The sequence below is a fragment of the Caloenas nicobarica genome, chromosome 4 (assembly GCF_036013445.1).
Source record: "Caloenas nicobarica isolate bCalNic1 chromosome 4, bCalNic1.hap1, whole genome shotgun sequence".
Classification (NCBI taxonomy): domain Eukaryota; kingdom Metazoa; phylum Chordata; class Aves; order Columbiformes; family Columbidae; genus Caloenas; species Caloenas nicobarica.
In genome coordinates this window covers 55189570-55217306 of record NC_088248.1, presented here as the reverse complement: position 1 = coordinate 55217306, position 27737 = coordinate 55189570, and the positions used below count along the sequence as shown (strand labels likewise).

The 27737-nt window shown below is 39.7% G+C and overlaps 2 protein-coding genes across 6 annotated transcripts in view; one reads left to right on the top strand and one right to left on the bottom strand.

Annotated features, from left to right (window-relative positions):
- Positions 1-165: 165 nt before the first annotated feature.
- On the bottom strand, positions 166-8547 carry LOC135988110 (toll-like receptor 1). 2 transcript variants are annotated; one of them, XM_065633768.1, is made up of 2 exons: positions 8464-8547; positions 166-2422 (listed from the first exon to the last, which is right to left on the bottom strand). In XM_065633768.1, the coding sequence occupies exon 2, from the start codon at positions 2345-2347 to the stop codon at positions 398-400; it is 1950 nt and encodes a 649-aa protein (XP_065489840.1). In that variant the 5' UTR covers positions 2348-2422; positions 8464-8547; the 3' UTR covers positions 166-397. The 2 variants fall into 2 exon arrangements, with proteins under 2 accessions (XP_065489840.1, XP_065489839.1); XM_065633767.1 differs by lacking the exon at positions 8464-8547 and adding an exon at positions 5012-5048.
- A 150-nt stretch (positions 8548-8697) lies between these two features.
- The window catches only part of FAM114A1 (family with sequence similarity 114 member A1), a 40456-nt gene continuing 21416 nt past the window's right edge, over positions 8698-27737 (top strand). For 2 of the 4 annotated variants that reach the window (XR_010606099.1, XM_065633462.1), the window contains exons 1-7: positions 8722-8762; positions 11195-11544; positions 12888-12975; positions 22733-22846; positions 23004-23107; positions 24798-24932; positions 26739-26891. Coding sequence is in view for 3 of the 4 variants with exons in the window: in XM_065633462.1 (XP_065489534.1) it covers positions 11203-11544; positions 12888-12975; positions 22733-22846; positions 23004-23107; positions 24798-24932; positions 26739-26891 (936 nt within the window). In the remaining variant the exon portion in view is untranslated. Of the gene's footprint in view, positions 8763-11194; positions 11545-12887; positions 12976-22732; positions 22847-23003; positions 23108-24797; positions 24933-26738; positions 26892-27737 lie in introns of all 4 variants that reach the window. The other 2 variants (XM_065633463.1, XM_065633461.1) reach the window with 2 other exon arrangements.

The window sequence follows — 27737 nt, the reverse complement described above, 5'->3', positions numbered from 1 at the left end:
AACTGGCTTTAGTAAAAGGAGTCCTGTGAACAAGCTGCCTAAGCCTTGTGATTAATGCAGTTCCGCAAACTCTGTAGCAACTCAAGCACTCTACCACGTGACTATGCCAACTGCTCCAGATTTTATTCTGCTGAGAAAAATTCACTACAATATTTCAAGCTGTATTTCAAAATCCACATACAAACAAACTGATTCGTGATTTGCCATCTCTGCATCAATCTCAAGAGACTTCCAGTAAGGTAAGTTGAATTTTGCCTATAGTTAGACGGTAGCATAGATAATCATGTAGAAACAAGGTTCTATAGCAAAATGTTAAATACATTCACAACCAACGGAAATCAAAACATATTTATTGCTTCGCCAAGAAAAACCAGAAGAAACCCCACTAGAAAGATTCTCAGTCTGTTTCCCCACACCTCTTTCCATCAGCCACTGGCAGGTTAATGCTAATAGCTGCCCTCAGGTTTGCCCAGAAAAGGGCACGCTTGCTCCTCTCCTTCGGCCACTCCAGGTACGTTCGCTTTGCCATGAGAGCCTTCAGCTTGTGGTACCTGGCAGGGATAATGTACGGAGGGATCGGCTCCAGCAAAATGAGGATTAAGCTGTCGGAATTCTCACTGAATAACTTGTGGTGGGCAAAATACAGCTCATAGTGACACCACTCGCTCTGCACAAAGTTGGGAGACAACACAAAGATCGACTTGTAGCTCTTCTCAATGCAGGTGATGATGTTCTCCACGATGCTCTTGCCAGGGACAAAGTTTCTCTCGTGCTGGCACAGTTGTACGCACTCGTCCCCCTTCTCCAGGTTCGGGATCAGCTCGTTCTTCACCCACAACGCATCGCGCTCGCTGTAGGAAATGAACGCGTGGAACTGCAGAACGGTCTCCTGCCCTTCGGGGCGGCTGTGCCACGCTCGGCGCTTCGTCTGCGTCCACTGCCACGTCATCCGCACGTACCACGGCACGTCCAGGTAGATGCACAGAAAGGCCACGACAGCCACCAGCACCAGCGTCAGCAGCAGAGCCGTCACCAGCAGGAGCACCGTGTTGCAAGCCAGCTCACTCAGGTGGAAATCCTTCAGCTGCGTTCCTCGCAAGGCTGACGGGTACTCGCACACGTACGCCGCCGGCCAGCCAGCCAGCTTCCCCCCAGACCGCCTCTCCAGACGCAGAAAGTCCTGCAGTTCGCAGGAACACTTGAACGGATTGTGCCCGCCTCGGAGCTCCCGCACCCTGGGGCAGCTCCGGAAGAAGTCGGCAGACGGGGTGAGGATCAAATTCATCTCTACGTTCAGGAGCTCCAGAGAACTAAAGCCGCTGCACCCCGGCAGGTCAGCCAGCCTGTTCGACGCCAGGTTCAGCTCTGCCAAGGATTTCAGCTCAGCCACCTCCTTGGGGACGCTGGCGATCTGATTGTTTTGGAGGTTGAGGGTTTTGATGTTGACCGGCAAGCACTCAAACACGGCATCCGTCAACTGATTTGAGGACAGGTCCAGCTCTGTCAGAGACTCGGCCCATCGGCACCGCACATCAGCTCCATCGTGACGCAGCAAGTTGCTGCTCATGTCCAGATATTTCAGTGATTTCATACGGCTGGTCATGAAGCTTACCTTGGGAAGGCTCTCAAATTTATTCCTCTGTAAGATTAGTGTCTCCAGTTGAATTAATTTGTCACATTTTTGAAAAACAAAATCTGTTAAATCATTCTTGAAAAAATTTAAGTATCTAAAGGGACTGTCAGATGAAGGACACAGCATATGTATCATCTCTGATTCAGCTATTGTCAAGGCTGCAATATTCATGTCTGCAAATATTTTGTATAGGTCATCCTGTGAGAAGTACAGATCTGTGATAAAAACTTTCTTCACAGTCAGTGCTTTCATAGAGGTACCCGAATAGTCAAAGTTATATGTTTCGATGTGTGATAATTGTGTTACACTGTTAATATTGAAGTATTCAATGGATGAGTGCCATACAGTCTGAAGAATTTCAGTAAGAGCATCCCAGTCCACTGACACATTTGTCAGTGTCAGATTTTGTAAACTGGAGCCTTGTCTGAAGCTAGATAATAAAGCTACTAATTTTTTTACATTGTCATTTGTGATTTCTGACAATGACAGGCTTTCTGTAGTATTTTGTATCACAACCCAGTCAAAATCAGCTTTGGACTGATGACTATTTGTATACAGGAGTGGCAGGCTCTTGATTTTTTTGTCAGAACCACCTTCTGGAAAATCGTTAGAAGCAGATCTAAAGAGTTCATTTTCCACAGACAGGCTGAAATGCTTCCAAAAAGTTAATGCAAACAGGCACTGGTAAAGAAAAATGTTTCTGAAAGATCTCATATTTTCTGTCACACTGGTTTCTAGTTCCTTGGAGATGCTCAATACTTTTCTTATCTGCCCATCTTTGTTCTAAGCCTGTAGCAAAACAAATGAAAACAAAAACAAAAACCACATTGTATCAAGTGGCCATTCAAGATCCATCATAGAGACTGATTTTTAAGGTTCCGATTTTTCATCTCTCCCTTTGACTCAAAAAACAATGAAGGCACCTATTATCATTCAGGAGAAGCATTTTTTTGTTAAGAGAACACCACTGAAATTTCTATTTGGTAAATATGCTGTATTTTATTTATAATGAGTCTGTTTCTTAGAAAAACGTGACTAAAATTTGCTGCTTACTTACAGAATTACTGCTGTGATTCAACATATTATGAAGGCTTCCCACACTGTATAAGAGACTTGGATCAGAAAGTACAATATATGAGGTCAGCATGGTCATCCTCTCCTCAGACTCTCTCCTGAAGGATATGAACTAGACTCAGAGAAATTTTTTTAAATGGACTTGTGACTGTAAAACCTGGACTGAAACACAGGGTGGAGGTTCAAGAGAGTGAATCAAAATCTGAATACCTTTAGGTAGCTGGGATTGGTCACTAGTGCTTATTTTAAATGAGGAAACTGGGGCGGGGGGTAGGATGTTCTATATTTACGCAATGGGGAAGTCCACAGAAGAGTTAGTTCACTTCTTGTCTGGGCTTGAGCATCTTCTGAATTTAGACTCTGAAAGTGGGGTGTCCCCATGTCTGATTTGTTAGGTGTACACAGAGGACACCAAACACACACTGAAAAGATCTGTATGTTACACAAAAAAATACCAGTTGTAAAACCTCTGTACAGAGAATCTATCCCGGATGTAAGGACACTGACCTCAAACATCTCTGATGTGAGAGGCTTATTTAAACACAATTCTGAGAAATGTCACAACCATGGCTTTGCTTTGATTTCCTGTAATGAAGGTCACTTTTCCTTTCTGAATGTAGGAGTTTAGGGTAGACAGCCTCCCTTTGTTTAAGTAGGCCATTGTGAATGCTGCCTTAAATCTCCTTTTAGATATTGCTATAAAGCCATTAGACTGCCTTTCTGCAAGAGGAACTGGTAAGAACTTAGCTAACATTTTTATATGTGTAAATCTTGATTTAAAGTTGTTTACCAGATTACTGAAATCCTTTTGTTCATTCTTCCCCTTTTTCTCCCATTACTTTTAAATCGTAGTTGTTGTCTGAAGCTTTCCAAAGTGCTTATTCATGACTGCACTGGCTTTCAATTTTCCTTGATATCGAAATGGCTGAATTGTGAGTTTTTATTTCTAGTCACTCTACGACGAGACAGTAACAGCTGTCACTTGTTGGACTAAAGCTACAACCTTGAGGATTACTTCCTCTGTACCATTAACCATTCCACAATTACATTAGAATTACATTACTGGGTCTAAAATGTACATTGTCTTTGATCTAACACAATCTATATTAAGAAATCTCAACATTATAACAAAAAATTAGTCCACTGAGGTCTTCTTTTGTAAAGAATGCATGAAACTAGGCTAGGAAATAATCTAGAAATAGTAAGGCGATATGGCAAAACTTTTCCAGACTTCTTCCAGATTTTCATTTGGAAAAATTACATGCAGTTTTACTATCAAAACTCTCAAAAGGTATTTGGGCATATGCAGAGAACAAAAGATAATCAGCATCCTCTATCCTGTTCTCCCAATTGTTTGGGCAACACTACTTATGTGTGTAAAGTCAAACAAAATATGTAGCTTCAAGAGAAATCTGGAAAAAAAAAAAAAGCTACCTTCAAATTATTGTTTCTTCTTAGGACAAAATTTCAGCAACCTCCAGGGACTAGGTGAAAGAAGGATATGATACTTTCACACGTGCTTAATTTTCTTTCTCATTCCTATATCCTGGCATTCAGTCAAATTATTTACAAGTACTTTCAAACTCTCTTTAGAATATCCTACAAAGCAACAAAATTAAGAACTGCTATAACACATGACCCATGATTTGGGGGCTAGCACTGGAAAAATTATCCTTTATAGTCACATCCCTTTTAATTCCAAAGTATCCTCAAGTCTTCAAACCTGACAAAAAGAGCATTATCAAGATATAAGCAGAGAAGCAAACCAGTAAGGTAAGCAAACCAAGATCATAGTGAGAAATTGTCCTGGTGCTTAAAGAGCGAGAGAAGAGATCAAAATTCAGGTTTTAAGAGTTTTTCCACTATAAACTGACCAAACTTTCATATAAGAAATGTACAGAATGCATTGAGCTACAATGGTTCAGTATTAAGGCATGCACTTCACAAGTCATCAGTATAATACAAACCTCAAATGTTAAAAATGTCTTTCACATGGATGAAACATCATCAAGTTAGACCCATTCCTGAACTGTAGAAAAATCATTTCCATTAAATTACTGTGACCACCTTAACTATGGGTACAGTGCTAATACAAAGAGACTGCTATTTGGCCAGCTTCTTTGGATAAATTTACTGAACATAAGCAACTTCAATCTCAATTCTTACCCATACAATTGAAAGTACATCATACACTTGCTAATAACCCTCTATGGAAAACATGGCTCATTTTCAAATAAGATGCAGAATATAAAAGCTTCAGCTAACTAGCAACACATGAAATCAATAAAATGAAAAATTTCTCACCAGAAATCCCTGCTCTCCGAAAAAGCAGAAAATGTACTCAGGAAAAAGAAAAAGAAAACTTCCTGTAACTCTATCCTACTGTGTAGTAATACTTAGGAACGCCCAAACATTTTATATAAATGTTTGTGCCATCTACCGACAGCTTATGAAATGGCATTTGCTATCCTCCAGATGTATTTTCCTCATACATTACTGTAATTTCCCCATTATTTAATTATTATTGAACTATGTGTTTTCACGCATCGCAATACATTAAGCAGGGGGAAAAAATGAATCTTTTTGACAACTTTCTGTCTTCATCAAATCAATATGAAAATAAGTACTTCTTCTGGGCAAGTTTCACACTGGAATTCAAACATCTTCCTCTCTGAACTGAATAATGATCTAAGTCTATATCCATTACTGTGAAATTTTTTTCCATTTAGCTACACCAATTTAGTTGTCAAGTTCTTATCAAGGCTGGTTTATAAAAGCACTGTTTATCTTATTTTAATTTCCATTTAATGGGAATGGAAAATTAATCTCTCCTGCTCCAGCAATGTTGTGATTGGGTTAAGTAGTGAACATAGAAACAGTGGGTGGGGTCTCTTTTTTTTATTTAAAACAGAGCAGCAACTTCAGAACTGAATGCCTATACACTTGGGTTATTTTCCTGGTGAAGACATAAACCAGTCTCTCTTGATGTCTGTTTAATGTTGGTCAGAAATTCCATTTGAGCTGAGATCTAAATACAGAACTGCCACACTACAACCTACCTTTATGGGTTAGCATAGCATAACACATCTATGATTTAACATTTCAATGATTCAGGAAACAGAGAAGATAATCTTCTGTACATTATCTTTCATTACTCAGTTTCAAGTGAAAAGAAATCATCCAGAAAAGGAAGGGAAAGACAGGACAGTAAGTGACAGAATATGGACAATTCATATTCTCTGCTGTTAATGCCAATGAGCCTTATGGTGGTATTCTATGATTCTATGATTATTTCTCCATTTCTGTGAATACAGACAAGAATATTCATATCTGGTTTCCAAATGACACCTTATAAAGTTTTTACAGTAACTCACAGTAACAATTTTGCTATCCATCCTTAGGATGAAATAAAATCCTAAGGTAAGACCTTGCTTCTACCAAACCATTCATTCCTGTCTTGGAATCTAACAGTTTAACTACTTGAATATAACCTACGTGCTACTCTAACAAATACAGAACCAGACACACGTTTGGTTAACATGTAACAGCTGCTATAGAGGCTCTTATTCAAGAGTATCTCTCCAATTAAGTGACAATATGATATTATATATATAATATATATATTTATTTATATATAAAGATTGATAAAGCATATGTTAAACAGCAAAATACACATATTACCATTAATTGCAAGCCATAGCCCTCGTATTTACCACTCAGATTTACCAGTGCAATTGCTGGAAGAAGATGAATGTATTCCCCGAATGTTATGCATACTTCTGTGTTTTGTTAAAAGCAGCCAAATGTAGCTGTCTCCTTCCATCTTTTCTTTATGTTTATCTATTTATTAAAAGGCAAGTATCTTTTCTGAAACCCATTAGGAGGATGATGACACTCAACTTAGAGAAATAACAAACTTGAGTGAAATCTGAGATGAGTGGAAGTGTTCAATCTCTATTGCTCATTTATTCCAAACCATTTGCAATATTACCATAGTGAGAAAATACAAGTGAAATTAATTATTGCAAAGTGAAGGAGAAAGAAAATTAGAAAACGCAAGAAACTGAGAACTTAGGAAACTAATACATCCTTCTATCCCAATAGACAGACATACACATTTATGCACTTATAATGTTCATCTCATCCTGAAGTAATAACTTTATGTTACAATAGCGATTAATACTGTCTTGCAGTTCTAAAACATGCACGGCCTTATGCAGAATCAGCAAAACTGACAGTGTAAGAAAGATCTACTTTACAGTCAAAATAACCATTCATCATGGGGAAAAACAATCTCCAGCTATTGAGCTTCACTTACTGTGATTCCTTCTACGATGCTGCCCTTGCTCTTACACAAGCTCCACTGAAAAGCTGAGGGAAATCCTTAGGGCCACTCTAGATTTCATTTTCAGAAAATACATCTAAACATTAATAAATTAAGCTAAAAGATGCTAGAACTACCAGCATGCCCTGATACTTAAATTATCATTGGAACACCTTCAAAATAAACTTTCTATTTAGCAATACAAATATTTGTTCTGCCGCCACCTACCTTAATGGGAAACTTCAGAGACTTTTGCCTGATAAGCGTATAAGTCATGTAGTGTGATCTGTATTTGCAAAACATGCTCCTGAGAACTGGGGCTTGCTTTTGTGACCTCCTCTAGCAGCTGTCCTCTGATTCACAACATGTATTATTTTGCTTCCTGTGCCAACAGTGTTTATTTCTTCCGCAAAGGAAGAGTAGTGATAGATAGGATGCTATGTTGAACCATGGGACGGCCTTTTATCACAGTAAAAGGGCATGCTTCGCCTTAAAATGAAGTGGCAAAAAGGGGAAAGGCTATGAGGAATTAGACAGAGACAAGAACCGCAGGTTGTTGGGCAAGAGCCTGCAATCCCCTTGTTTTGTTCAACCACGTCCCTCTGGCGTGGCTGCGGGCACCCGGTGCCCACACCAACTTACTGGAAATGTGTGTACGCACCTTCCAGTTTATTTTAGCGGCCTTTCCTGTAAACACAGGTGTAACAACGGTGTGCAGTGACATCTGAAAAACTAAATCTCAGTTGTTTAATTCCGCAGCCCTGCACTTCAGTAGGTGGCTCGCTGCAGCTCACTTTGAGGAAGTGTAGTAAATGTTAGAGCGACCCAGTGATTCCTGTTGCTAGTTAAATGAGATGGCAGGTGGCTCATGTTATTGATAAGGATGTTCTGAGTCTATTTTGAGGAAACCAGATGTAGCGAAACACAGGAACAGGAACAAAGAAATCGTGGACTGAAGGACAAGAAGATGACCAAATGAGGGAGATAACAGAAACGTGAGCCAAAGCCAGAAGGACAGTGATTTTTTTTCTACAAGGACCCCCAAGTTCAGATAAAGGACAAACTGAGGAAGATGAGAGCCTTCATCCTGACGGCCACCAGATGGGGAGAGAAGACCCTAACACCACGACAGAGCATGCGTATCTATTAGTATGAATATGTATTAGTAGGTGGGATAGTTCCCAAAAATAGAGAATTGTAATAACAAAGGGGGGGTATATAATGAGCACTAAAAACTTTTGTCAGGTGTGCGTGTAGGTGGGACGTAGATTCCCCACGCACCCAGCGCTGCTTTGCTTATCTCTACTGCAATAAACTTCTCTTGAGCATAGACTCTGTCTGTGTCGAGTAAGTTTATCTATCACAGGAAGGATTAAACTGTCTGCAAAAAACAACTGGCACCAGTCCAGTGACTTGCCTCATTTATACTTACAACGCCTCAGTATGATCGTTGTCGCTGCCCGCGGCGGGTCAGCGCTGCCGCCGCGGCCCGCAGCCTGCAGCCCGGGGGCAGCGGCGCGGAGCTGCCCTCCGCAACAGGCAGCCGCCTCCGAGACGCGAGAGGAGAGCGGCGGAACGCGGCCCGCGCCTCTGCCTCTCTCTCTCCCCCCTGCGGCCCGGCCGGCCCGCGGCTGCCCGGCCCGCTCTGCCTCCTCCCCCCGCTGCTGCCGACGTGGCGGGGCGGGGAAGGAGCGGGAGCCGGGGGCGCGCCGGGCAGGGGACAGCCGAGCGGTAAGGGACACGGCGATTTCTCCTTTTTCTGCCGCTTTCGAAACTGGCTGCGGGCTCCTCATTAAAACTCTACCCCAGAGGCGATTTCGAAAAGAAAAAAAAGGAAGGGGGAAGGGGGAAGGTGCGGCCGCTGCGGCTGTGGCCCGGGCGCGGGGCGGGTGCCGGCGGGAGCTGCGGGCCGCAGCGGGGTCGCCCGGCGGGGGCGTCGCCTCCGCTCGCCCTGCCCGGGGCGTCCCGCGGAGCGGCGGGGGAGCGCGGCGCCGCCGGGCGGAAAAAAGTTATCCCGACGGAGGCGTTGGTCCGCTTTGCTTTCGAGGCGGCGCTAAACTCCGGCGGCGGGCCGGCAGGTGCCACCGAGGCGCGGCGGGAACTGCTGCCGCCGCGGGGCGGCCGGTCCCGTCTGAGGAGCGGCCGGTGGCGGCGGGCGGGGAGCTCGCTGCCGCCCGCTCCGGGGCTGGCCTTGGCATCTCCCTCATGGGCTGTCTGTAGGGAGTCACCACAGTTGATTTAGATCAATACAGTCTCACGGGTGACAGCCTGAGTGACGCCTCACTCACGGGTCAAGCACGGTTCGTGGGTTCTGACACGCGTGGTGATTTGCTGTTACGTGCTCTGCTCCTGCAAGGAAGGTTTAGCAGACAACTGAAAAGACCGTGACCGGAGTGATCCCCAAAGATGACCCAGTCACGCAAAAATTCATGTGCACATGTATGTGTGATCCTTTAAAAATTGTACCGGTGTTGGGCATTTTCTTATTCAGATCTTATCCCTGTGCAAAATAATGATGCGTGTGTGTACAGATTTTACAGGTTTTGGTAGACAGCCCTTGTATCTGATGGTGGAATTTGGTATACAAATAAAAAATTTTCTTTGGGTGATGCTGCCCATCACACAGTGAGTAGTGTTAAAACAATGGCAGTATTTACCTACACTAAAGCATTTTATAGTGTTTGCTATATTCATAATGGAAAACTGCAAATACTTGTGGCAAATGCAAAGATTCTGACTTGTACATGCATGTTTTCTAAAGATATTTAAGCTACAATGTAAACTAAAGTAATATAAGTGGTACCCAGTGCTTATTTGTTTATTTATGTTTATCGTTCACTGATCCCAAATGCTATTTTTGGAACTGTTCAAACAGATTATCTACATTCAAGTTAGATAAATAGGCTGCTAAAGCCACAGATGTACATGATTCTAAGGACTTTAAAAAAAATACTGATTTAAATACATGCTTTTCAAGCAGATTTCTCCTAAATGCTATTTATATTTTGCTTTTTGCCTTTTTTTTTCCTGTTCTTCAGTCTCTCTTAGAACCTCAGTCCTTCCTAACAGGTACAAAGCTTTGAAGCGTATTTAATTAACATGGGAGTCAATGAAAAGACAACATACAGAGAGGACTCTGTGAGTTTATTTTATGCCGTGCAACTCAGCATATAGTCAAGAGCTTGGAATGATAACTCTTTGTCAATGGTTGTCTTCTAAGTGAGCATACTGTGGTTGCCAACAAGTCAGTGGTAGTAATCACTGTACTGCAGTCCTTTTGGACTCCGCCAGTGCCACTCCTTAGTCAGCTGCAGAGCTTGCTCAATGGCCATTTCTTTCCCTTCCTGGATCCTCAGCCTGATGACTGCACAGTGGCAGAAAATACTTAGACAAAGAAAGTTACACTGGAAGATAAGGAGTAAATAAGAGAAAACTGATTCATAACTTAAAAAAAAAATCAATAACTGTACCTCATGCAAACTTACTTTGGCTTCAAAATTAAAGTTCAATCACGCAGCTGGAATTTTAGGAGCAGATGAGAAGCGTTGCACTTCCCAGACAGTAAGCCTTTGAGACAAGTGGTACAGAAATGGTGTGAGCAATGAATGCTTCCTGTCTATGAAATGGCTGCAGGGACCATGGCCTGTCACGTTCTCAAATTGTGCCCTTCTCCAACACATAAATATGACCACAGTTTTAGTCACACTGTGTTTGTCATCCTCCTCTCCATCCGTCAGCAGGCTACAGGAACCCGTGTATGTGGAAAGGATGAGGAGAGCAAGAGCTGCTTGGCTGTTGCAGCTCAGATTATCCTGTTCTCCAGTGGTCTCATACACATCTAATAGGAAACGTTGGAATTAACCATGCAGAAGCTCTTATATTTGATTTCTACAGACAAAAGAACATCCTTTCTCACTCACCAGATGATATTTTGGAAAACAGTAATGCTGCTCTTCGTACTTGAGTGCTGTCATGAAGGTGAAGAGAGTATCCTGGTGTTATCAGTGCCAACATGATGCGTGTGCCACAGGGCTCCATGCTTTGGGAGGTCTTACATCAAGGCCGTGTTGTTTTTCAGCAACAGCTTATGGTAAATGCTGCGTATTTTATAGTTATTCAAATGTTTATGGAACTAAAAGCGTTGATTTATTTTCTATATTCAGAATTGAAAATGTCTGAAGACATATGTGATGGCATCCCATCTGAAGAAAAACCTGAAGGAATGCAGATGCCCAGCGATGAGGTATTGCCTCACGAGTCAGCGCCACACCTCATGGAAGCTGAGATCTTGCATGAGTCTTCTCATGAAGAACATGGCCAGAGCACTCAGAGTGCCAGTGATGGACAGGAAGGAGACATACTTATTAACAAAAACCCTGTGACTGAAAAAATAATTGAAAGTCTGCCTCCTAATGGAGAGGCGGCTGAAGACATGCCCACTGAGTGCAATGAGACCGTAAGCCTTGATGCAGAACCTGAATCTGAAGAAACACTGCACGAACAAAGCAGTCCAGTAAGTAATACTTTCTTTTCCATAAAAGCCCTCCCCTCCCTGCTTTGTAGGGACAGAATCTTGTACAATATACATACTGTTTTTCACAAAAACCTAGGGAGTTGCATACAGAGAACCTGGATGGGAATAAAAAAGTTGAATTACAACACCAAGCCTGTGGGAACTAGGAACAGTTCGATTTCTCTTTGCCAGTATGACATTAATTTGGTCTTTCTAGCCTGCTTTCTGTACAAATCTGCTTCATTCAGTCCACAGAATGAACCTAGAAGAGGACAGGATTGAAGCTTCATATGCAGCACTGAATCTTGTGCTTGGATAATTTTCAAGTAAACAGTGTGTGTTTCACAAGGCTCAGTGAAAAGGGCAGTAGTTTCTGATTTGTTCTAGGCCATTAGTGTTTGATTTGTGACCCACGGATGTTTGGGACCCCTGTGAGTAATTCCAAGAAGTTAATAAAAGAAAACTAAGAAAACAAAGGCTTTTTTACAGTGTACATAGCATCCAAATCCAGTACACATTACACAGCTGAAGATGTTCTCATCTCCACTGAAAAATTTTCAGGCATCCATAAACTGGAAAAGGTTAAAGCACATTGTTTTGGTCCCCCACCAGTGAGAGGAACCTACATGAAAGAGGTGACAGGGGATCTGTGCGCTGCACAATGCAGAGCAGTCTTGGGATACTTCAGCGTTTGGTTTTGAGCTGGTTGTCTAGGGATGACTTTCTTGAGGCAACAGTTTCTTAATATGATGTAAGTATGGAATATCAATAATTGCTTAAGGAGTTTAACAGATGCAGAGATGAGGTTCTTATGGACATGGGTTAGTGCCAGAGTTAGATTATGGTTGGACTCGATGATCTTAAGGGTCTCTTCCAACCAAAATAATTCTATGATTAATGTAAAGAGTGGGAAGCACCTCCTGTGGCTGTGTTTTTATTGACCTTTGTTGTTTGGAGATCCCTGTTGCACAAATACTGGGTTATACCTCTGAGGAGACTCAAGTAGAGAAGCTTCCTAGTAGAACTTGGGGTGAGATGGGTTCCTGCTTCTCCCTAATAATAGCCCAGATAAACTTGTATGGCTTTATAGGATTGTGTGCCTGAAGAAATATTAGAGCATCTATAAAGACATCTCTGAGTTTTAGGTGCTTTTTGGAACAGGTGATCTGAACTAAGCTTCCCGTTCTATTTTCTTGTGCACAGAAGCTTGAACTCCACATAATGCCCAATCTATCATCATTTATTATGCACCAGACTTTGTTGCCTGACAGGTTCTTTGTGTTTTCTCCTTCCTTTGGATAACATGAATATTAGACAGTGGAGTAATATTTTTATTCTTACAGGCCACAGACTCCTCATCTAAAGGAAGCAGATGGGGAGCTTGGGGTACCTGGGGAAAGTCTCTCCTGTCATCAGCTTCTGCCACAGTGGGTAAGTGTTCAGTCAGTAAAGTACTTGGAAATAAGTCATAATTTCAATGTGTTGTTAGACACATCAATGTTGTATCTTAAAGATTCCTAGACAATTTTGTCCTGATATGCTTGGCAAGCACTTTTTTTTTTTTTTCATAGGAAGAAGGACCATCCTAAACTGTCAGAGCACATAAATATTTTTTCAGGTCAGATTGTGGACAAGGTACTGGACTTGTTTGTAAAGTTAGTGAATTACCTCATTGTGGCTTCTTCACAGAAAAAATATGTAATCTGATACAATTACTATCAGCCAAAGCCTTACGGGTTTTGTAGCCAAAGCACTCCAGCCCAGGTTTGTACATGTGCATGTTTGTGGTTTATACACCATGACTTATATCTATACAGTATGAATTCACTTCTCATAAATTATTCCATCTTTCATTGACACCCAGTGAAGCTGTTGAGCTATCACACCAGACTTTAGAGAGTAGAACAAGGTATTGAAACATGGACCCTTTAATCTCTCTCCCTATACTCTAATTTCCAATAGTATGCCAGTACAAAATGCCCTTGTGAAGACTTGAGGTAAAACTTAATCATTACACATGGAAAACTCACAGACAAAAAGCGAAGCATGCAAATGCCTGGTTGCCAGTGGGAAGTCTTTCTCACAGAACAGATACTAAGCTGTTAACTAAGGAGTTCTCATAAAGGATCCACAAAACACCTTCAAAAGGTGAACCTAGGAATTAAAATTAATTGCTAGTTACTAAAAATAACAGATTCAACAGAGATATTGGTTTTATGATTCCATATAAGGCTAAATAACTTTCCTCCTTAATCTTCCTCTGTTCCATGGGTAATAAATTATTTCTGTCTGCTTCTCAGAGGAGAGAACTTCCACTATTCTCTCTTTTTTTCAGTAACACGTACACTCCAGATTTCATAACTGCCTTTTCTTTCAGACAGTCCAACCAATTAATGTATCTAATTAAACTCAGAAAGGGTTTCTAAGATGTCTTTAAACTGATGTAAGTGAAGGTTATGCAGAAAGGAGCAGGCCTGCCCTGCTCCAGCAATCTATTTCTTCCTTCTCTTATGCTAACAGTAGCCTTCATGTAGTGAAGTGGGGAGCTGGTTTATGGGACTGATTTTGAAAAGTGCAGATTAAGTAAGAGCTAGATTCTTCAACTGGATCAGTTTGTAAATTCCCTAATCTGGCTGACCATTTGGATCACCCAAATGTTAGTGAATGGGAGATGATGGGAACACAGAACATGCCGATGGGGACAAGGGCAGCTTAACTAGCTGTGGAACTGCATAAGTGTTCTCAACTTGTATTTAAGTTTAGCACTTCTCTTTCAGACTTGAAGAAAGGCCTCTGTGTCAAAAATTATGCCCATTTTTTTACCAAAACTATTAGTAGGTCTAATAAAGGGTGCTGCTTACACAGACTTCCACGAGCCTTGCCTCTCTTATATTCTCAGACCATTGTAACAACAGCACTCTGAAAAGAATTTGACTTAGCATAAAAAAAAAAAGAAGAAAATTTACGTGCATAAAAGTAATTTTACTCTTGATCAGTTGGAATTGTAATGCTGATGAATTCTTTGGTTCATTTTTATAGTCACAGCAGGAGGTTTCTCAGAGCAGGACTCTTTCAGGTCATTCAGTTTTTGCCTGTGAGATAGCCATATTTATATTCTGTTTAACTTTTGCAATAAATAGTGTTCTATCAAATGGCCATTCTAATGTTTTTTGTGAGTAATAGGATTATTTGTTACCAGTTACTGTTCTTGAAGGCTTGCAGTGGCAATCTCACAGTCTTCTGTTGCTTAGAAGCCTTGGCCTCACTGAGCAATCAGTTTGGTGTCACAAAGTATATACATTTTCTGTGGGGTAGTATGGTCATAGGTATTTTCTTGCCCAATTGACGTAAGCTTGCCTGAAAATGACAAATGCTGTTGGAAAAAGTTTGGGAGACAAACAAGAATGTATGTTGTAGCCCTTCTTATTGACTAATAAGTAAACAAGACATAGAGCTGTTTGTTGGTTTTGTCTATAAAACCTGCTGCCAGCATTGCATCTCTGTGGATTTCCATGCGCTTTTTAATTATGTGATCTCATTTTTATAGGGGCCATATAACATCTTGGTTCATATACATTAAAAATTCGTACTTAATTTATATTGGCTTCTTAACATACCATCTGTCTCTATCAGCACCTTAACTACCTTCACAGAGTGTAAATATGGGAACAAGTTTGTTGTCTAGGCAGCCTGACTTGATAAGGTTGTGTGATGTTATCTATTTTGAATAGTCATGTCATCACCGTGTATATATATTTTTAGAATTATTATTAAATGAGCACAGTTAGAACAGGTCAACTTGCCTATGCAAAGGAGCATCCCCATGCAGAAAGGGAAAAAGAAAATTTAAAAATAATTTTAATTTTACATGGGAATGGCTGCACTATATCACACACATGAAGACCCATCTACTATCTAGTTTCTGGCAGTGACCAAGAGCAGTTGGAAAAGAGCCTGAAACCAGATGTATGTAAAGCTGCACTTCCCCTATTTTCTCTTCCCCGTTTCCTGGAATCTACAACTTAGACAGATTTCCTGACCCTGCGATCAGGATAGGGTTGAGTTCCCATATTACTGTCTAATAATTCTAGATCTAACTTTTTTCTGTGAATTTATTAAATAAAATAGACTTTGAATTAAGCAGAAATCAAACGGACATTTTTCCATGTTCATTGAACCCAAGGCACCTTGGAAGACCACACAGATAATCTTAGATTTGTTCCAGAAAATCAGTGCAGCAGGTAATCATTTATATTGCTGATATAGAGGGCTTATGTCCTAGTTGTTTGTTACAGAAATTCATGCTTGATCCTGTGCAGTATTTGCTGTCTGTCACTGTCATAGACAGAATGTGGGACTGCGTATACCATGTATCTGCTTCAGTATGATAATTCCTAGTGAGAGACAGGGAGAGAAATAGATTAAAACTATTGGGAATTTCTGTAAGCTTTCTTCTTTTTAATAAATATTTATTATTGCCCTTCAAATTACTCCATTTAATATCTGAGCAGTTCAACCAATGTTTCATCTCCTATTCTGCATCAGAAAATAGGTTTGCCATGACCCAGTCCATTTTAATTTTGCTTATTCATTCAGTGTAGCGAATAGTATGAGTAAAGCTGCTTTCTTGTATTAGACTTATCAGCAACACTTCCAATATGTGATTTTTCTGTTGCTCTGTCATTATCTTTGTACAACACAGCTGCATGTCTGGTTAAGTATGACAAATATTCACTATTCCTTATATTTTTCTTCAAAATTTTACTCTGTGAAAGTAGCAGAAACGGTCTGAGGTGGACTAGATAACATCTTAAAGGCCTAACATTCAGCTTTTAACAAATAGTGTCATAGAACAGTCCAGGCTGGAAGGGACATAGAAAGATCATCTATTCCAGGCTTTTGTGGGAAAGGGCGCCTAGATGAGATTATCTGGCACTTCGTCCAGTCACATATTGAAAAACTCCTGTGATGGGGACTCTGCCATGTCCCTGGGAATCATTCTTACTGTAAAAAAATAATTTCTTACATTACTTTCTCTTTAAGACTGAACTGAAATGGTTGTTCCAGGGATCTCGGGTTCATTATCCTTCAAACCCTGCTTTAGAGCTCCCAAACAGATTATCATTTTTACTGCATGGCTGTAATTTGTTTAGTGTAGCTGATTTTCGTTTCTAATAATAAGATAGTTTCCATATAATTTATATCTTATCTGTCTTTAATTAACTCTGCACATATAGCCAGTGGTTGTTTTGGTGATGGTTTCGTATTCTAAAGAAAATGTTTGTTGTCTTTGAACTGATTTTGACATTATTTAGATCGGGGTCCCCACCACAGGGCAGATGTGAAACTCCTCTGCACAACAGATTCTTTAATGCCTTTGGATGAGCAGCAGTCGCTGCCTGAACCATGCTTAGTGTCTGACACTAGATGTCACACTAACAAAGTTATTGAGCCAGCCTCATTAATGAGGTAAGGAGTTTTGTTTTCAAAAAGTACGGGAAGTTTAGTTTCCCCCGTCGTCGTGGAACCACAGTGGAGTAGATCTACTGAAACAGCTGCTGGGATGATGAGATGGGAGAAGTAGGCTCACTGTGATCTGCAGACACAACTCGTTATACTTATTGTCACCATTTCACCCCTTTTGTTTTAAATTGTATTTTTTAGTAAATCAGCAATCACACCATCCAGTATTTTAGTGCCAGTGTTGATAAAACTCTGCTCTAAAACCATGGGCTGCCACTGCAGCTAAGCCAGTCTAATGGCCAGCAGCCACTGAAATGTGCAGTCCTGCTGCTCTCTTTTCCTTGCATGTTTCTTCCTCCTCCCTGTGCCAGCACTCATGCCCCTCTGAGCTCCCGGTAATCTGGTTCAGGAAGCTAAACTGACATAAGAATAACTCTAGAGGAAAGAAAAATCCATTTTCTGCCTCTTCAGTTCCTGTAACCACTCACTGAAGTAAGTGCCAGGGCAAGCAGAAGGGACAAATATGGAACATGGAAGGAGCAGAACTTCCCACACCAGCACCAAGAAGCCATTAGGTCCGCTTAGCTGTCACCGCAAACTTTTTATTCTCAGGGCGTGAGGCAAAATACATTCAGTCTGTACTTGAAGCTTATGACTTCCATTTTTAGAAACAGCTTGTATGCTTGAAAGCTTGCCTGTTTGGGTTTTTGTTCAACTAATCTATCTGCTAGCCTAAAGAAAGTTATTACCTTCTCCTACAAGCCTTGCATTTCGTATGCTGTATTGTTTTGTGTGGTTGAATTATGGCATTCATAAGGTTCTTGAGTTATGATGCTCAACAAGCTGCATTTCCAAGCAAAGTCTCCTCTCCATCATGCTGTATGCATGTGTGCTTACACAATAAAAATAATAAAAAATAGAACCAGCTGTTTAATGTACATGGTCTCAGAAATTCATACTATAAGGCTGCTTCATGCATCTCTCTCATGCATTGCTTGTAATTAATATTCTGCTATCTTGATTATTTTGTGCTTGTGTATATTCCTCATCTAGTTCTTCACCTAGTAGAGTGGTACATGGAAATATCAGACACCTACAGTTCTGCCTGGTCTGCTGAAAACCTTTTCTTGTTGCTCAATATGACAGAATTAAATGTCACTTGTGATGTCACTGTGCTCATGAGCTTGGATATTATTACGCATGGGTATGTGTAATAATCAGCATTGCATAGCTTAAATTGAAGTCTGCATGGAACAGAAATGCAAATGCTTCAGATAATGTGAAACTAAAGCACTGAAATTATGTGAATATCTTTTCCATTCTCTATAGATACTATTCTCCTGATGTGAAATAAAGAATGATATAAAACAAACAAAAAAACCCCAAACAACAAAGGCTGGGTGTTATGGTTGTACTGTATGTTGTCATAAAAGGACAGTTAATCTCTTCAGAATACTTTTTTTTTCAGTGCATAAGTTCAGCTGATTAAGGGAAAACTGCTTTGGGGCCTGAAATCACATGGTGGTCACTCAGCTGTTTTGTAAATAACACTTGAGGCTGCTGTAGCAGCAAACCCCTTTTTCACAGTTCTTCCTGTTTAAGAATACTGAATGCAAGTAACAGATGGGAGGACCTCTGGACATGCTTTTGGGGATGGCAGTGCCCTTTGCTTTGTTTACATCTTTTAACATGGGTTTATGATCTAGAAGAGGTTGAGAACCAGTAATCAGTTGTAACAGCCTTTATGCCTATGGCTGTTATTAAAACCTTTTACTGTTGCAATAAGGAGATTTGAAACTTGACTCATTTACTAGCTTAATTGGAGTGATTCCTGATTTACTGACTGGATAGCATAGGTATTATCAGAATTTAGCCTGTGCTTTTGTTTTAACTACAGGGAAGAAAATTTTTGTAAGGCCCTGAAGTGGAGTGTCAATAGGGTGGCCTCAAAGGGAGCACAGTGGGTTCCCACTTTTTTAATGTAGAAAACAAGAGCACAGCTGTTTTTTCCACACATCTGTACTTCATATGTTGGAGTGATTCCCCCTACCAGCCATCTTCAGGTTCCTCAGTTTCTCAGTCAGTGTCAGGTGCTAATTTAAGGCCTCAGCCTTCATCTTTACCTTGAACCAGATGAAACTTCATTCATCTTACTAGACTAAATTTGATCGATTTTTCATCAGAACTGCCCCTGTGTTGCAGCACAGGTTACAAAGACTGCGCGGTGGCCAGGGACAGAATCCCAACCTCTTCCTCCCCATCCAAAACCACTGAAGCAGGGAGTCCTGGGTTGAGAAGCGAGCACGATTCCTACAGAGAATGGTTTACATTTCAGACGTGCTGAGCTGCCCTCCGGAGGTGTCTGTTGGCCTCTTTCGGCTCTGAGGGAACCCAAGGCTGCCAAGCTGGGAGGTGGAAGACGGGAGTGTAGAGTCAAGTGGGATATATCAGACTAAGGTGGTTGCAAACACTGTAATCCGGCCGGGGGCAGATCGGGCAAACTCAGACGCAGGCCACATTTTTAGGCACTCCTTGCAAAACCTTCCTTTACAAGAGAAAGATTCCACCTAGCAAGATGAACGATGTTCTGCTGAAATTGCCAGCCAAGAGGAAGAAAAGAAATAATGTAGGCAAGAAAAACAAAAGCAACAACACAGGAAAAAATGCTTTTCTTCGAAAAGCGCACAGTTAGCAACACCCATCGCATAGCTCTTCTGTCCCTGCTGTTACAGGGGAGTAAATGGAGCTGTTGGAGGTGTTCCTAAGTTTACAGTATCAGCTCAGTTGCGTTACCACACCCAGCGTAACAAAACCATCTCACCTTTATCTCTAAAATGTAGGCGTGTCTACCATAACCTCTTTTATTTCTGTGCCTTTTGAAATGACAAGTAATTTTCACCTCCAAAGCGACGTGCCCTTCTGCCATGTTTATGCCTGTATGTGTGTCTAACAGTGCTGACTGACTTCAGCTGTGGTCATCTGATCTCATCTGGGTTTGTTATTGTAGTCAAACATATGTGCCATACAGCTTAGTTCAGCAAAACCACTCTTAACAGACCTGAAATATTTTCTTATCATTCTAGTGCGTGTAACCACAGCCCTGAAAATGCTGCCTTTTGTAAGTTTTTAAATATCAGTACAGCAACTGTGCGCTTCCTTTTCTTGGAAGTATAAACTTGTCTGCAAAACCATGAGAACCGGATTACAGAATATATTAAAAAAAAAAAACAAACAAAGCCACAAACATGTTTAGGTACAGAAAAAAACTGGGAAATTAATCTGAAGATTCATAACTTTCGCACACAGTTAAAATAAATTATTTGCTTAATGTTCATAGTTAATTTTTTATATCATTACAGAACAATAGTATTTTGTTAGCAAGTCTAGTCCAAATTAAGTTAGTAGAAAGAACAGAACTCTCTTGCTTATTTAAAAAGTTGTGATGAGGAGAAATGGAAAGAAATGTTACCTGGAGTACCTATTGCATTAGTTTAAAAGCACAATTCATAGTTATTGAAGTGAGTCCCAGGAATCTGGAGCATAAATAAATGACTCCAGAATCTATTCATGCTGACATTTTCATTGAACCGGGAGACTGGGATTAGACACAGTAGTACCCCGCTCTCTAGTATCTGCATTGGAACAGATTTTGCAAAAGGCAAGAAGTTATCCAGCAATGACTTAGATCACTGGTGCATGACTTAGTGTGTCCTGTACAGTTGGACGCACTGCTGCATTTTGTAAGACATGAGATGAAATGGACAATGGTCATATTTTCTTTAGACAGGTAAAAAAGAGAGACCTGCCTGGTCTCTCTGTTTCAGTGTAAAACATCAGGACCTCATGCAGCTGTAATATAGAAAATTACTTGTTTCTGCTGGTCTGTTCCTTAGGGGACATCTGTCCTTCGTGTTTACCTCCAGATATTCCAGTTTTCTCGTATGTGATCTTTTAGTAGTGCTGCTTCGTGTATGTTTTCTAGAGTATATTTGTTATTGAATTCATAGGGCAGCTGATGTGCAACCCATCTGGAAATCATAGAATCATAAACCTAAGCTTTCCTTCTTCCTACTCCATTTCAAATAGTTTTGCCGTGTCTTTCTTTAATCAGATGTTCAAAAGCATGTTTGTATGACTACACACACATGCAGGTATATGTATGTGTATATATATATATGTATCTGTTTATTCAGAGCACTGCAGAGCACTGGCGAATGATAGGCTATTTTGCTGTAGGTACTAAAACTCAGAAAAGATGCTTTGAAATTTTCCAATAGAAAGTGCACACATTGTGGGAATATATGGACAACATTTAATGACTCGTTATGCTTGACCTCATGCCTCAGATGTCTAGGTATCTGCCTGACCATCTGTATTAACACCATCTCTGAAATCATTTGTCTATTTACAGTTGGGTTTAAGGTAACAAAGCAAAGAAGTATGAAGTTGTCATTAATATTGCTCATAAGTAGTTAGGCAGATAGTTAAAACACTCCATATTGTCCTGCTACTAGAAGCGATCAGCTTTACATGAGGTGCAGTAGCAGTGTACTGTGCAAGAAAAAATCAAATAGGGTCACTGAAGCCATTTCATTTTGTGTTGGGAAGAAATATTGCTCACCTGGTTGCTTGTTTACTTATTGCGTCTGAGCTGATGTGCGGAAACTTCCAGCTCAGGAAGATGTGCTAGCTGGATCATTTGTAATGAGAGAAGCACATCATGAACACACTTGTGGATACATCCAGAAGCAGAATAGGCAGATAATTTGACGGCAACCTTTTCTAAAGGTGGTGTTTTTCACCAATGGCCGCTGCAGATTAGGAAGCCACTGCCTCCTTTTGCTGACTACCAGGTAGTCCCAGTCTGTCCTAAAGCGGGATATTGCCAGTCCATGTGATCTACTAGTGTAAATAAACTCTGTGTAGAAAAGCAGCAAAGCAATCCTCCTCTGTCAAAATTACTCAGATAAAAACACTAGTAACATGTATTCTTTACATTAAACTAGACCAGTTTAATAGAACAGAGAGTTAGGGTGTCGCTATGTGTGCATTAGCTAAAGGTGGTAAAATCTCTGTAGTTGTTCAGCTGCCACTGGAGCAATAATTCGATCTGTGTCATCTGACACCAACAGACTTTACAAAGTGTATTTAAATAGCAGCTTTGAGGAGAGACACTTCAGAATTTGACTTCAAATGAGCAACTGAGGAGCTTAAATCCTGAAATAACTTTGAGGACCTGGGTCAGTATTCCTCAAATGCCTACCTAACATAGCACTTACGCAGTAGACGGAAGGGCAGATTCCTTATCTCAGCCCTGCAGTCACCCACAGTCCATTAATTGTGGGTTAATTGTTCTAGAGTTCTGAAAACTAGATGAGGCCAGACCTCATGGCATTAGGAGGACCATCAATTTCTGTTTAAACTGATTGTAGTACAATATTTAGCATTTTGAAAAGCAAGGAACTAAACTTAGGTATGCCACTGAAACGAGTTTTACATTTCAGATCCAGTGTCATTTGTATTGTGTTTCAGCTTTATCATTTGTAGTCAGTTAATATGCTGGGTATAGTAAAACAAGTGAATTATTAACCTAGAAAAAAAAATAAGCAACTGAGGTAGGTTTAATAGTTATTCTGATTGTCATAATTTGTGGAGTATAAGAATACTATGCACTGTTAGTAATAAGTTTTCAAATCATATAATCTAAAATATGCTTCTGCTGCAGGTCATGGGATAACAGCAGTAAAGGAAAAAGCAGGAACTACCCTGGGAATTCATCACGCAAGTTCAGCATCTTTGGAAACAGCAGAGCCTCCTGCAGCTGAAACACCAGTTACACGTAAGTTCAAGGTCATTGAAATTGGACAAAACTTTTTGACACTGCCAAATTAGATCCATTTATGAAACTTAAGATTTTGATCACAGAATCCAGTTTACTGTAATTTGTGACTTATAGCATTGGAAGTATGCTGTAGCTTGCTTTCTTCTTTTGTTAGCAGCAGATTCTCTGGACCAAAGGTGCTCTGAGAATATTCCTTCTTCTCCTTCATCTGGATCTCGTGGCATGTTGTCAGCTATCACTAATGCTGTACAGAACACAGTGAGTCATTTTAGCTGGCCTCTCTAGTTATTCTTCATAATTTTTACGTGCAACTTCATTGTAGGTCACATTTGTTAAGTTGTAGGTCTTTGTAAAAATAGTTCTGTTGTCAGTCTGTTTAGAGTCTCTTCCATGGCAAAATAACTGCATCAAATTAAAAAAAAAAAGTCAAATACAACTAAGTCAGTTACTACTTTGGCACCAGTTTCAGTGAAAAATATAGTCTTCTGAACGATACAGAATTCTGGAAATTGTTGGGAAATCTATTTTTTATAGTTGTGGTACCATCATCTAAATTTTTTTACAGTTAAGTCCTTCCAGAGAAAGTATTATAAGATTTGTTATCATTTTTGAAGGCAGATAAAATAAGAAAATACTCAATTTGCTTATTTTAAGGCTTTTACTAAACTCTGTATTGTTAGTCCCTGGCCCTTACCTTCACCTCTCTATCTAGTCTCTCATTTCATATTAGCCTTCCCAGAAGGTGATCTGATTGCAGACTCATTGAGGCAGGGTTCTTTCCTATTACAGTCTCCATATATTTTCTATGTCTTGCACTTCATCCTTTTCTGGTTTTCTGTGTTTCAGCTTTTTCAAAATCCTGTACCATACTGTTTCCAAATCAGTTTTTGTGTCATCTTCTTCCCCAACGTTTTTTACATACTATTACCATAGCAAATGTTTTCCTCTGAGCTTTTCAGTATTGTGTTTCCTTGGAAATTATGAGACCTTAAGCATCAAGTAGAAAGAAATAGAAGACTAACTCCCCATTGAGCATGTTTTACAAAGTGGCAATTCTTTTTTAGTGCATATCCAGTTCAGTCTCATCACTCTAATATCAAAGATTTGGGGAGCAGAGGGAGATTCTTCTAGATTATTCCCAAGGCTGTTGCTACAGAATGTGGAGCATCATGGAGCTTGTGAGAGCTGGACAGAAGTAAGATTACATGGGCATTGTATAAGATTTGCAAATAAGAGAAATGTGCTCTTATGCAAACCTAGAGAGGCTGCTATACCGCAGTGATGAATGTCACCAAACAAAAAGAACAACTTAAGGTTTCAGTAAGTTGCCTGTAATACTATTCGAGACTTTGGTAGGGTTTTCCATTATATACCAGGTTACATCAGCATTTGAGTGTCTGACAGATGCATAATCCAGATTGAAATGGAAATCTTTAGCCAGCGAAAATTCTTCAGTGCACATGAAAAATTGAGAGAGGGCTAATGCTAATTTGAAGGTACAGGGAAAACAACTGTATTTTGATAGACAGTTCCAGAGTCATCACTAGTGTCAAAATTTTAGAAATTAGTTAGGTAAGGCAGGGTCACCCTGTTCATGATGGACTTTGGCTCCATATTATTCATATCTAAAATATGTTCCTACAGACTTTGGATGAAATTTAAGTGGTATTATTCATATTTTTTTATTGGCAACAGGTGTTATATTTGCTCCAGTGTGAGTCTTTTAATTAACTAGCAATATGGGTATTGTTCATTTTTTTTCTTTTTGAAAATGTGTTCAGAACAAAGTAATATAATTTTATAAATGCATGAATCCTATTGTTATTTAAAGCATAGAAAATTTAGGGGCCTGAATGTTCAAAGACAGTATCGACGAAAGCAGTGTTCTTTACAGTTCATGTTAGCATAAAGTGGAAAGAAAATAACCACATCGTGTTATTTTATACAGGGGAAAAGTGTATTATCTGGAGGCTTAGACGCTTTGGAATTTATTGGGAAGACAACCATGAATGTCCTTGCAGAAAGTGATCCTGGATTTAAGAGAACCAAAACACTGATGGCAAGAACAGTTTCTCTGTCTCAGGTTGGATTTATTTAAATACAGCTCTGTCAACGCAGTTTCAGATTATTTTTCCAGAATTTCAGATGCCTCAGGGAGAGGCTTTATTTATTGCAGCAGACACTGGCTAGGCTTATGGAGATAAATATTATGCTTTATATTTGTTCCACTTTATTTTTCTTCACAGAACCACAAAACATAATGTAAAGTCATCTTTTCTGCATAATCACATGTGCAATTGGTGATTTTACTAAGATAGTATATGTGGTGATAAATCATTACACTCTGGAGATAGAATCAAATCGGTGGTGTGTTTGTAACAACTGTAGATAGGTATCTTCCAGCATGAACATCACTATATTCCTTTCCTTAGGAATGAGTAATACTGAAATATGACATATGTTTCATTAGGAATTAAAGCTGTGAAAAGTTACATCTTAATATCCATCCAAACTAACGGTCCCCTTACACAGTCATGACTGACATGTTTAAAAGTTCAGAGACATGATAAAAACAAAAGGGGAGTATAGGTGCTGTCAGTACAAAATTATTTTAGCTCTCCAGACACTTGAGAGGAGGAAAGCTGTGGAAATCAATTGGTGTTGCAAAAAGCTTTTAATTTTCTACGTTTAATTCCTTGTAAAGAGGAGTAAGGTGTTTTAATAAGATGTTTCATCTTTAGTGTTTGTCATTGTAAGTGTGAACAGACTGATACTGTTGTGGTAGGCCAAAAGCAAGTAACTCATGTTAAGAACCACAGGGTTAAAATGAGCTTTTGAGAACGCCTTCATAAATAACGTATGTGAATTCACACAAAACATCTGAGACAGAAAGTGACATAAATCAGTTCTCATGTGTTGTATAACACAGTGCTTCCTTTATGGTGATTTGTACGTAAAACTTTGTGAGTGATCTTTCAAAGTTGGAGACTGAAAGATCTATCATCGTAAGTCTTGTAACAAATGAATAACTGAAGACAATATTGTAGGAATTTTGAATGATGGAATAGTGTAAGTGGCGAGAGTTCACCTGTATTCAGAGGCTTATATGTGACTTATGATGCAGTTCAGGTGCATTTACCAGCTTTACTCTTGCAAATTCATATGAGAGGACATTCCTTTCTGGGAACAGAAGGGGAACAGAAGATCCTATTCTATACGCTAATCTGTCCTTATCCACAAATCGGAGTGTATAAGAAGATCACTCCAAAATGTCCCCGAGTATATGGAGTGTAGCTCTGCCCCACTTTTGGTAGAAGTCATACCTTATCAGGCCAATCTCTTTTGTCAATCCTGCTGTCACATAAACTGACTTTCGTATCTGCTAAAAATATTTTAAAGGAAATACTATGTAGGTGCATTATTTATGCAAGTAGGTAAGTAGGTCCTGAAAATAATATTATTTCCATTTTGTGGTCTGTGGAATGGATTGCATAACTCTTTAAGGCTGTGTATGAAATAGTCCTTTTGATTTTTCTTTCATTGTAATTGGTGGCTAAATTTATTATACGGTATCCATAGCTGATGTTGCTTTTGAGAGCATAAACAAGATTATTTGTTTGTTCATTGTTTTGGTTTTGTTGGTTTTTTTAATGATGGTCAGAAATTACTTTTGGGAAAACCACACTTAGAATACTACTTAAATATTTTATTAGAGAGGTTTATCAAAAAAGAAGTTAGATATTTCAGTGCTAAACTTTCAGCTCTGCAGGTGTGATATAGCCCCAAATTTTATTACCACTTCCTAGACAAGCAGAAGCAGAAAGTAATAAAATCTGTCATACCTACAGCACTACCAATAAAACAACAGAAATGATGTATATTTTTGCAGCTGTTGCGAGAAGCTAAAGAAAAAGAGAAACAGAGGCGAGCCCAGCAAGTTACAGTTGAAAGAACAGCACATTATGGACTACTTTTTGATGAATTCCAAGGTTTGTCTCATCTTGAAGCTCTGGAAATCCTGTCAAATGAAAGTGAAGCTCAGGTACAGTATGAAGACAGCATAAATCAAACGGGTTGGTAAAAATCAGTCTTTACATGTAATTTCGCTCTGCAGGTGCATGTGGAATGAACAGTAAGTTTTCTGTCAGCTTCAGAGAAAGCTGGATTGGTCCCATGAGCCAGTCCTTGGCTTCAGGAAATCAATCTCAATACACTTAAAATTTATCTCCAAGATTAACTCAAACCAAATAACTTCATAGCTGAAAGTTATTTTCGTTAGGACCATACGTAGTTTGTCTTTTTCAGCTTGTGGCACTATACAGGTGTCTTTTCAGGTTGAAGGTTTTTGTTTTTGTGTCAGTCACTGATACCTGCATTCAGGAATTCCAGACCTACAACACCTGGAGGCCAGCGAATTAAAATGAATTCCAGATTACTTATTCAATTCCTAAGCTGCCTTTATTGTCTTAGTTTTTGCAGTTACGTAAAACTACCCCAAGATATTATTACTGGAAGTATACAAACGTCTCTCTGAAGAACATGCTAATGTTACTAGGGCCTATATGATATATTTTTTAATTTCCGCTGTCTATTTATTAACTCTGCTAGTAGATCAGTAGATCTCTGACAGTAGATTAATAGAGTTTTATAAATTCCCAGCAAATGTATTTTATACTGAAACAGTTTTCTAAAAAAATTTCTTAAAATACAAGTTTTCTTTGTTTTTGTAATTAGCATGCCTTGCCCTCTGGGTTATTTTTAATAAGAATAACGAACTTATTTTTTAAAATGTATTATTTGCTCTCACAAATGAAGGAAGCATATATTAACAACAGCTAGGTACATACTGGCCCTGTTGGCTTTATTTTTTGCAATTATATCTAAATGA